This window comes from Dendrobium catenatum, unplaced genomic scaffold (assembly GCF_001605985.2).
Source record: "Dendrobium catenatum unplaced genomic scaffold, ASM160598v2 fragScaff_scaffold_96, whole genome shotgun sequence".
Taxonomy (NCBI): Eukaryota; Viridiplantae; Streptophyta; class Magnoliopsida; order Asparagales; family Orchidaceae; genus Dendrobium; species Dendrobium catenatum.
In genome coordinates, this window is record NW_021318558.1 from 254,712 (window position 1) to 267,209 (window position 12,498).

The 12,498-nt window shown below is 35.5% G+C and overlaps 1 protein-coding gene across 5 annotated transcripts in view; it reads right to left on the minus strand.

Annotated features, from left to right (window-relative positions):
- The window catches only part of LOC110107278 (pyridoxal kinase), a 109,959-nt gene that overhangs the window by 35,061 nt on the left and 62,400 nt on the right, over positions 1-12,498 (minus strand). For all 5 annotated transcript variants that reach the window (XR_002304341.2, XM_020837481.2, XM_020837482.2 and 2 more), the window contains exons 8-9: positions 7,585-7,648; positions 5,218-5,283 (exon numbers count right to left, since the gene is read on the minus strand). Coding sequence is in view for 4 of the 5 variants with exons in the window: in XM_020837481.2 (XP_020693140.1) it covers positions 5,218-5,283; positions 7,585-7,648 (130 nt within the window). In the remaining variant the exon portion in view is untranslated. The remainder of the gene's footprint in view (positions 1-5,217; positions 5,284-7,584; positions 7,649-12,498) is intronic.

Below are 12,498 nucleotides of genomic sequence, written 5' to 3' on the forward strand. Positions count from 1 at the left end.
GGTGACAGCATTCCTGTCTATTGCGCCTAAAATCTCTCTTTTTGCAAATATGTCACGTGTTTTTCTTGTTGGTTCCTATGGAGGTACATTGCAACAAATCTTCTTTTTCTGCAGCATTGCTTCTATGATCTTAGGAGCACTGGCCGCCATGGCCCAAACGAAAGTCAAAAGACCTCTAGCTCATAGTTCGATTGGACATGTAGGTTATATTCGTACTGGTTTCTCATGTGGAACCATAGAAGGAATTCAATCATTACTAATTGGTATATTTATTTAAGAGATTCCGGATTTTTCTTACTTCGTATCTTTTGGTCAAATCGAGTCAAGCGGCTAAGCCACAAGAAGTTTTAAACTCTCTATTCCATATCCGTTGAAACTAGTATTTGTGTGTTTCGGCTTGAGCCGTACGAGATGAAATTCTCATATACGGCTCTCAGAGGGGGAGTCTTTCTTGGGTTACCTATCTCAATAAAGTATATGATTGGTTCGAGGAACGTCTCGAGATTCAAGCGATTGCAGATGATATAACTAGTAAATATGTTCCTCCTCATGTCAACATATTTTATTGTCTAGGGGGAATTACACTTACTTGTTTTTTAGTACAAGTAGCTACGGGTTTTGCTATGACCTTTTACTATCGTCCAACTGTTACAGAGGCTTTTTCCTCTGTTCAATACATGTAGAATTATTACGTGGAAGTGCTAGTGTGGGCCAATCCACTTTGACTCGTTTTTCTAGTTTACATACTTTTGTATTGCCTCTTCTTACTGCCGTATTTATGTTAATGCACTTTTCAATGATACGTAAGCAAGGTATTTCGGGTCCTTTATAGAGAAGGCAGATCATAGATATTTGTAATTTATCATATCGGGGAGGAACAAGAGTCTTTCATTGCTACAAATATGGATTATTGAAAAATCAGGCATGTTATTTGGACACTTCTATTCAACTCTGAAGTATTGTTTATTTGATACGAATCGAATAGTTGAAGTATATTTTCCTAAAAGAGGATGGATTATAGGAGTGTGTGACTTGAACTATTTATTGGTCCATGCAGATATATGATTTTATCCGCCATGTTGGAATTGACAACCCAATGTGTCTCTGCATCCAACCATCACGTAAGTCCCTTTATGTAGCATAGGATAGGCCGGTTCGCTTGAGGAGAATATTTTCTATGATCATACCCGAATCATGTCATGCATGAACAGGCTCCGTAAGATCCCTAGAATAAGTGATGTGGAATCCAATGTTCTATTTCTTCCACTTTGTTTCATTTTTCTTTTTATAACAATTTTTAGTAATTTTCTTCTAATTAATTGCTAGTATTAGTATTTCGTATTAATTTGATAGTAATCTTAGTAAGTTTTTTACAGTATGTAGATGCATTCATTTCCTCTGCATCGACCCTGATCTATGATACTATCGGAGTGAAATAAGGGATCTAAGGAAGCACAGGGCTAGACTTTATTAGTAACAAGTAAAAATTTTTTATTTTTGTATGTAACACAATCGAGATGTTGTGGGGATAAAAACCAACCAAAAGACATGAATGAGACAATCCAAAAAGCACTTGAACATGATCAAATTTGTAAGCCTACTTGGATATTTAGCATTTCCTTGTTGCCAGAACTGAATTATTTACAATGAATCGTTGCAACTCGGGGATATGGAATTTGACAAATCTTTTCTTACATAGAGTCATTCTACATTATATATGTAGATATGTATGAAATATAGAAAGATAGATATTCTATGGACCTAGGACCTATTTATGTTCTATGGATCTCTTTCTGTAATTCTTTTGATTCTTGCTCGAGCCGGATGATAACAAATTCTCATGTCCGGTTCCTTTGGGGGATGGATCTACAATAATTCACCTATCCAAATAACAAAGAAACCTGATTTGAATGATCCTGTATTAAGAGCTAAATTGGCTAAAGGGATGGGACATAATTATTCTGGAGAACCTGCATGGCCCAATGATCTTTTCTCTCTTTTTCCAGTAGTAATTCTAGGCACTATTGCATGTAATGTGGGCTTAGCAGTTCTAGAGCCGTCAATGATCGGTGAATGATCCGTTTGCAACTCCGTTGGAAATATTACCCGAATGGTACTTTTTTCCCGTATTTCAAATACTTCGCACAGTACCCAATAAGTTCTTGGGTGTTCTTTTAATGGTTTCAGTACCAATAGGATTCAGTACCTTTTTTGGAGAATGTCAATAAATTCCAAAATCCATTTCGTCGTCCAGTAGCTACAACAGTCTTTTTGATCGGTACCGCAGTAGCTCTTTGGTTAGGTATTGGAGCAACTTTACCTATTGAGAAATCCCTAACTTTAGGTCTTTTTCTTTCTAAAAACTAAAAAATGAAAAAAGTCCAATGGATTGAAAATGAAAACTTTTTCTTAGGTAAATTGATTGCAAAATGCTTCTGTAGAGTGCCCAATATCTGTTTTACATCTTCTATGCGAAAATCTTCCATTTTCATAAGATCTTCTTGACTGTGACTCAAAAGGTCCTGGAAGACAATTCTGATTGGTCAATAAAAATACATGTCAATGGAATTCCTTTTTTGTTTTTCTTAAGATTAGTGAATCTGTCTTGAAAGGAAAAAAGGGGTAGATTCCATCTGTTTTCATTTTCCTTGAAATTCATGTCCTCTTCCTCTGCATGTAGAAAAGGAATCAATAAATCAATCAAATTACGAGAAGCTTCATAAAGTGCTTCGAGTGAAACTTCCATTCGTCCATATTTCTAGAAAGAGTATCTCTTGTTTTTCATTCCCATAAGAATGAATACTATGATTCGCATTTCGAACAGGCATAGATACAATATCTATAGGATAACTTCCATCGTGAGAGTCATTTGTGGATTTCATACGATATCCGCGATCTCTCTTGATTTGTAATTCAATACACAAATCAATTGGTTCTGTCAGGTTAGCTATATGCTGTGTCGTGTCAACTATTTCTACAGAAGGTGGTGAGATGATATCTTGAGCTGTTATGTATTTTGGACCCCTGACGCAAATGGATGCGTCCCTAACTCCATAGAGATTACTTCTCAATACAATCTCTTTCAAATTTATTAAAATCTCATGTACTGATTCTTCAATACCCGCTATCGTAGAATATTCATGCAGCACATTTTCAGATTTTGCACGTGTGATATATGTTCCTTCTATTTCTCCAAGTAAAGCCCTTCGCATAGCAATACCTATGGTATCGGCTTGACCTTTCATAAGCGGGGACAGAACGAAACGACCATAATAAAGACGCTTGCTGTCTACTCTTGATTCAACACATTTCCACTGTAGTGTTCGAGTGGATCCTGCTACTTGTTCTCGAACCATACTATTATTTTTCTTTTCTTTATGATTATTGGATCAGATCATTGAATCATTTATTTCTCTTGGAATCTCTTGAATTCTTATTTCTACACACGTCTTTTTTTAGGGGGGCGACATCCATTATGCGGCATGGGTGTTACATCACGTACGAAACTTAATAGCATCCCATTTCTACGAATGGCTCGTAATGCCGCATCTCTTCCGAGACCTGGACCTTTTATCATAACTTCTGCTCGTTGCATACCCTGATCAACTAATGTACGAATAGCGTTAAATGCCGCGGCTTGAGCAGCATAGGGTGTTCCTTTTCTTGTGCCTCTGAATCCAGAAGTACCTGCGGAAGCCCAAGAAACCACCCGACCTCGTACGTCTGTAACAGTTACAATAGTATTGTTGAAACTCGCTTGAACATGAATAACTCCTTTTGGTATTCTACGTTCATTCTTATTTGAACCAATACGTGCATTCTTACGTCAACCAATTTTTGCTATAGGTTTTGTCATATTTTCTTAGATCATATTCATAAGAAGAAAAAGAAAGAAGAATCAGAAATCTACAGAAAGATACGGGGATATCCATTTCATATGAAAACGAATCCTTTCTTCTTTCTTTTTACATGTACATGGGTTTTTCTTTTCAAAAGTTCTTGATTTAGAACTTGAGAAGGATTACCCCAGTCTCTGTTAATGTCTCGGATTGGAACAAATGACTATAATTCACCCCGCCAACGAATCAAGCGACATTTTTCACAAATTTGACGAACATAAGTACGATGCTTGTTTGAATTTGTTCATGTCCAGCGGGCCGAGTTCCAAACCTGCAAAAAGCTGCGCCCTTGTTTTGTTTTTGTGGCTCTCGAGTACTTTTATATGTAGTGAAAGGACTCGCTTTCTAGACGCCCGAGCAGAACCTTTTTAGTTATTGGTTAGTTCCTCTCGCTTTGCTCGAGTACTTTTAGTTATTGGTTAGTTATATGTAGTGAAGGGACTTGCTTATTATATTTTTCCTAATTTTTCACATTTATCTTAACATTCTCATTGCTATCACACTCAAGATAATCTTATATTTTCATGTATATTAATATAGATATGAAAAATGTAATTTAAAATTTTTTTATATATAATTAATATTTGACCATTCTATAATCTTTTAGGAATGCATATGCATATAAAGCTTAATAAATTTCACTTTTAAGCAATTTAGAATTATCTTGAAGACTTATTCATGATAAGAAAAAAGCTTAATTATATTTATCAATTTTTTAAATATAATTAATATTACTAAATTGATTGAAAATAAGGTAAATAAAATTATTTCATATAAGCAAAGGGATGGTGAAGAAAAGCACTAAAATAGAGATGCGGTCATGATCTCATAACTATTGATGGATGGACCAAATTGACCAACCTGAAAAACTAAAGCATTTAAGAAATTGGCATAAAAGAGAGAATTATCGAAGGGGAAATCCCTAAGAAAATTTCAACGAACATTCAAGTACATGTAGCTTCATATAGGTGTTATAGCAACTTATTTATGAACATTATAGGATCCCAATATTTTCAAAGCACTAATCTCAATGTGAAGCACAAGGGTTTCTTTGTGCATCAATATGCAAAGTGAAACAATATTTTTACTAACTAAATTGTTCATTAGTTGTGTGCATGTGACACAACAGTTATTTAATTAAATCAAAGTACCTGCTTAGTACTCATGCCAATGTCTAGGCTAATACATTTATCGTAGCATAATTCAAGCATAGCTTTAAAGATTGCACAAACTTATCAGTTGGGAGTCGTGACCATGTTGACAGAAAAAAGGTGTTTCGCAGTAAGGCATAATAAATACATAAATTGGAATGCAGTACCTTAACTTTTTTATGACTACCAATTAGTAGAAGGTTGTCTTCAAACATTATGCTAGTTATTATCACCTGCAAATATAAGTTAAACATTTCTCTGCCTCTTTAAAAATTAAAATGAAAAGCACACATATAGCAATACAACATGAAGATAATCACTGGAAAAAAAAACATCATCATAATCACTAGTCTTTTTCCTACTATTTGGAATCAACTTTACGAAAGCTTATTCATCATTCATCCCTAATGAGGGCTACAACTGATATTAAAGCTATTTTGTGCAAATTTTTCTTTTGCATTATATCTATTCAATTTAACTTACACATAACCTTCATGACACATACCAAATACACAAGTTCATTTTCCACTATCTTTAATATATGCTACTCTCATCATCCCTCAAATATAGTTATTTTTCAATCTATCAATATTCTACCTTACCGCAAAAGAAACATTTATATTAAAATGCTCATTTCTACAATGATTTAATTGTCAATCAATGATTTCTTTACTGCCAAATACTTGGATATAAACCAATATGATTGGTTTATAGAAAAAATTATAATGAAATGCACAAAAGTTTCTTTTTTGTGTCAATGCAATAAGTGCAATCTTAGCTTTATGGTGCAGAATCTTGGCCATTAAAAGAGAAGTATAATTGTGGGCTCCGAAAATTCGCACCTCGGCCTCCCGTCTTTGGGGGAGTTTTAACCGATTAAGTTTCAGGGTAAATTTTCCAAAGTCAGATTGGGTTTGTAGATAAGACACTACCTAGAGATTTCATCATCATTTTGGGAGAACTTTATGACTCCCATTATTTCTACATTACCTAAATCTCGAACTCAAAAACTTAAGGCATTGGGTGAATTTGACTTAAATCCGCACTCATCATGAACTTCCCTTTTCCTTTGCACTTGTTGTATCGCCAAAGCCCTGTAAAACTAGCTTCAATCACGATTTCATCACTCTGTTGTTTAGGGCTTTGAGAATTTGGATAGAAATGATGGCACTAGTTTATGATTCTTTTATTTTTGAGTATTAGAAAATGAGAGAGTTGGAATGTCCAATAGGTTAAGATTTTTTTTTTTTTCAAGGAATTGGATGATACTTCACAAACATCTCATGATTAGGGGCTGAGTCCTAGACTATGTGGGATATATGAGGCTAGGGATTTGATTTTTTTTTTAATAAAATTTAATTAATATATATATATATATATATATATATACCTGATAGAATACAAAGCCCTCTATTAACTAAGGTTGATTTAAAATTATCCTCTTAAATATATATCTATTATAGGCCTACAAAGCCCCGTTGCAAAGTGAAGATAAAGATGCTTGAGGTAGGTTGGGTAAACTACCTTTTATGATAAAGTAGACTGAAGTCATGAAAAGTGGGGATGAGAAAATCATGGGATCTTGATCGAGTTCATCATCATTTCTGCTACTATCAGCTCTACACTAAATGCGGTATATTTTCTCTATACAAATCCAAAATGTTGCTATTATAAGTCAAGTATTTAGAAACTAACAACTAGCCTTAATCGAAAGTTCTTTCTTGTGATTGATAGGGATAATTAATCATAAAATTGTCTTATTGTGATTGGTAGGGATACTTTAAATGATACATAAAATAATGATAAAATATCTGAGAAATGTCTTATCTAATATATAATTTTTCTTCTAAAAATTTAACCTAGAACCACACTCACAGAATAGCCGAGCACAAATTTTCAGAGCCCACAATTAGCTATGATTTCCCATGCTCAGATTAGTCACAGTCCTATAGCATTTCATAGAGCTGCACTGGTTTGGCGGCAATACCAAGCCCAATGCCAAGCTGAACTACAAATATGAAGAACCAGCAGATGATAAGTCCTTACTGTGCTAGTGTGAGTTTACATTTTTAATGGTATAGAATGATAATGTTTAAAGGAAGAAAGGTTCCTTTTTCTTAACGAATGTGAAAAAGGATTTGAACTCTTTGTAATGTTTATTAAAAGCAACAAAATGATTCCGGTAGCTGTATACTAGGAAGCTATGCATTTCGGAAAATGGGCGAGTATTTTCTTGCAACTCGAAACAAAAGGCACTGCGTTAGTATAAATGCTGCTGAACTCACGAAAATTGGTTCACATAAAATCACAGTTGTTGAATCCCGCAAGAAAAATGAAACTTGAAATGTTTACTCTCTCTCTCTCTCTCACTCACTCACTAAAATTTTAACACACAACCAGAGCCAATCAATATGAAAAATTCTAAGCATTCCCAAAAAGGCCAATCTTGCACTAAAGTAAAAACGTGTAGCAGATTTTCCACCAGTTTGCACGTGTTAACAAAAGCATCAAACGTTGAGTACTTGAAAGCAAACCTTTTGAGGGCCAGCAGCGTGAAGCTTATTACAAGCTTCCAAACTATCTTTTTCTGAAAGAATTCTGCAGAAGACATTCTGGTAAGTGAAATCATATCAAAACAAGAATATATAATAAAACATAACTACTTTATTGGCATATACAAAAATGTATAAAGTGAATGCACATAAATCATCATTATTAGCCTAAGGGCAATATTTTTATTCTTATTTATACATCAGATCTATACATATATTAGTTTTACATTATTGTTTATTCTGTATTAAAATAAAAAGCATACGTATGTGTACAATCACCTAAATATTTTCATATATATTTTCATTTATCATCATATACTCATCCAATCCATTTGTTGAATATGAGAATTTATTTAAATTTGCGAGCATTAATATGGCCATAAAAGCAAGGACCTCATTTAGAAATATTTCATATATTTTAATCATTTGATCAATTCAATAAAATTGAATTAATTAGATCAAATTAAACCTAACTTAGGGTGTTCCAAATTGTTTTAAACACTGAGTCAGTACGACCCCAAATCTAAAAGATCCCCAGGATAACACAACTCATGGCTGCCGACAAAGATCCTTCGATCAGGTTAGGCCAATTACCTCCTCTAACTAAGTAGACTAGGAACTATGATGACCCGCGACGATGGAACAATGGATCTTCATCGGGTTCATCATCATTCCCCTATCACCTGCTTTAAATATACGGTGATAAATTTGCAATCTTAAAAACCATAAATTCAATTTTAAAACCTAAAAACAACCACTACAGGAAAAAATCACTTATTACAGGCGGCTTGTTCCGACGGTTATCATAAGAATTCAGACGGTTTTGGAAAAAACCAGCGGCTTTTGCGGCGATTTAAAATCTGCTAGTAAAAACCGTGTAGGAAACCGTTTCTGGTAGTTTTACGCACCGGCAGTTTACTGACGGCCCGTACCGCCGGTAGTTTTCCGGCGGTCATAACGCTGGTGACCACCGGTTATTTACTAGCGGCATACCGACTGTGTAACCGCCGGTTTGGTTGGATATTTCTGGCGGCCAAACCGCCGGAATATCATCGGTAACAAACCGGCGGTTTACCGGCAGTCATAACCGAAGGAATTACCGGCGGCGCCACCGCCGGCGAATCGCCGGAGAACCGCCGGAAACCGCCGGTAAACCGCCGGAAACTACCAGCGGTAATAGTAATCTTCCGGCGTCTTATATTAGCCGTCCGGTATCGAAGTTTCCGGCAGCCAAACCGTCGGTAAGCCGCCGGAAACTTGTAGCATTTAAAAAAAATGACAGCCTCCCCTCTATTTATTTTCATCCTAAACTCTAAACCTGCACAGAAAATACAACAATTTTCACAAATATGGGCAACACGCCACTATAATCAATCACAACAATTATCACAAATATATTCATCAAAACAAATCAACTCATAATAAGTTCATAACCAATAAATAAGTCAAACCAAATAAGTTCATCCTAAATTTACACATAAGTTCATCAAACCAAATAAGTTTACAATAAGTTCATCAAACAAAAAAGAGTATTAATCTTCCTACGTGTCCTCGCTGTCTGATAATGCATGTGGCTGCTCTTACTCTTTCTTCTTTTGATTTTCATCTCTGTAGGATCGCAGCTTTGTCTGCTTCTCATTTTGAACATTTCTCATCTCTTCTATCTCTCTCGTCAACGCTCCAACCCTCTGGCTTACACTTTCTTCATCTCCACTACGATCATAAAATGCTAGGGTGGATTAACTGCCCCCATAAGCATAACCTTGTGAACCCAAGCCATATACCCTCCCCCTTTGCCTTCCTCCAACAACATCTGACCATGTATGATACTCAGAATACTGGGTCGATCCTGAAGATGATAACTTACCAGTGGACTGATGACTTTCCCGAGCTCGTACAAAATCATCCTGCGAGAATAAATCCATAAAATATATTGATATTAGAATGAGTTTTATTATAATAAATTTATATTCTCAAACTCCAAAAAATTATATTCACATGAGCCTTTTTATCCTTTTCATCAACCCACTGATGGTCAGCTTGATGTTGGTGAGTTCTCGTATGCAACTCCAGCGGTGTAGGCTCCCGACCAAGAAACTCTTTCTGAAAATAGAAGTTATATTTATAATAATATAAATATATTTATTAAACTAATTTAAAGCTTTTACAAGTCGTCGTCTATGTTCCGTATGAGGAACAGATCCACCAGCATGAAGAGAGTTTCCTAAACCCCCACAGTCAGATGCTCTGTTATGCTTATTCTGCTATCTTATTTTTATGAACTCAGGGCTCACCCAAGCTCTACTCAGATCTGCCATACGCCCTCTCCAATCCATATTGGACGCTGCCCGGACTTTCTAATGTCCGTGAACATGTCCATAAGACAGGTCAATCCTCTCCTCTTAAAATTTGTTCTGATCCTCGTGTTATACTCAGACAACCACCTAAATTCTTTCTGTAAAAAAATATAGTCATAACAAAAAATATTAATACAAATTAAATCAAATATTTGAATTCATGTCAAATAAGTATACCTGAAATTCTTCAAACCACATATCCCAAATTTTCTTTAGAATCTTCTTCCATGATAAGTAAGGAGCATCATATTTGTTCCTTATGATATTCTGAATCTGTGAGTAGGTCTTGAAGGATTGATGCTGCAGGTTAATGTTTTTGACAATAACATATAATATATCAAAATACAAGAAACTTAATAACATAAACTAAACTTACGTATCGCTCTCAGGCTCAATGTATTAACGCTTATCTGTTGCAGATGCATGATCCCCAACACCAACCTCTGCTGGTCTAGATGGTCCACCGTGTTATGGCTGTACAAGATATGGGTAATAATATGGGTGGGGGTAAGAAGGTAAGGGACGGTGGATGGACCAGTTTGTGATAATGGTGGGGGGTAATATAGATAGAATGAAGCTACATGTGCCTGATATGGAGAGGGAAATCGAGGACTCATCGACGGAGGAGGGAGGTACCCAGGAAAGGGTGGTGGTACAACAATAGGTGGATATGACTGATCCTGATCGTGCTCACTAGGGGACTACTGCTGACTCCTAGGTGGTGGTGGTGATGGTATAACTGGTGGAACGGATCTCTGCCCCTCACTTTCATCAGGCTGTCTAGGTCTGTTAGAATTAATACTCAACTTTTTTCGAGAAAACTTTAAGGAAAAGGATCTACGAGGAGGATCGTCACTTGAAGCCATATATATTAAAAAAAGCAATTAATAACATTGGAAAATCAATAATTGTTGGAAAGCAGAAAGTCTCTGTAGTACATCATCACCACTTAATCTAGATGGAGGAGGTGACCTCTCAACTCTGTTTTTAACGAATGCTTCCTTATTTCTTCTAAATTAATGATCAATTGGAAGGAACATACGATGACAATCAAACAATGTATTTTTCCTTCAATGTTTTAGTGTGAAAGCTTTAGTATTCTCAATGCAGTAAGGGCAAGTTAATATTCCTGCTGTGCTCCAACCAGACAACATACTATAAGCTGGAAGATATCCAATAGTCCAAAGCAATGCAGCTCTAAGGAAAAAATTTTGGTTTGTTGATATGTCATATGTGAGAACACCTTCTTCCCATAATAACATGAGATCACCAATTAATGGTTGTAAAAAAATGTCAATTTTTGCTTTTGGATTATGTGGTCCAGGTATTTTAAGTGTTAAGAACATGTACGGAGTAATCATACACATCTCTAGAGGAAGGTTGTATTGTGTTAGTATAACTAGCCAACAAGAGTACGGTGTAGCTGCTTGACTACATAGGGTAAAACCATCGGCACATAATCTCAATCTTATGTTGCGGTGTTCAGCAGCAAATGAAGAATGTACTCGATCAAAATGTTTCCACACTTCAGCATCTGATGGATGATAAATAACATACTGTTTGTTAATTTCTTCGTATGTCATATCATATGGCCTACTGAACTCATTGATGCATAGAGTCGTTGAAGTCTTGGAATGATCAATAAATAAAATAAATGAGAATATGGAACATCTTTCTTTTGACGATATTGTTTTCCCGAGTTTGTCTTAAACCGAGACGCATTGCAGGTGCGACAATAAACTTCTGTTGCATCACCTTGTAGTATAACATACAATCTATTGATACAACAATCAATTTTTTTAGCAGTGAGACCCAACTTGGATACTAATTTCTTCGTTCGGTACAAATCTGAGAGAATTAAATTATCCGTTGGATTAATTTCCTTCAGAAGACTAATGAAGTCATTGAAACAATCACGAGGATCAATTTTAATACTTAGCATCCTCACTGCAATCGGCTATTCCAAATGAGTTTTGCAACCGTCCCAAATTAATTTTTGAGTTGCATGTAGTAACTCAAAGAATTTTTAGTTTCTGCATTTGGTGGATCTTCCACACTAGCCCTTAAATTAGAACTTGCTACATCAAAAATAAGTTATTCATACGGTCTAGTCATTTGATCTTCATCAAATGTTTCAAAAGATGTGGATGGACCGGCATGAGTATCTCTGTGTGGCTCGTACTCATCATGTGAGGTCCAAATCCAATAGTATGTAAGAAATCTCCTACGATATAAATCAAGTTTCACATCATCAGGTATGAGGAATGCTTGATTTTTATGCTTCGAACATGGACATCTGAATATTTTATCGAACTTAAAGGAAGGCAGTTGAGATGCAACTTGAATGAAAGTCTCAACTTCCTGCATAAATTCATCTGTCAATCCTCTTCAACCCGGTAACAATCTGTTATACATCCAATATCTCTCTTCTTGGATAGTCATTTGGACATTGAAGCAAAAATATCCCTCCATAGTTATGAAATCAATTATTAGAAAATATGCACTATGAATAAGTGTACGTACTATACTTTCAAACAAG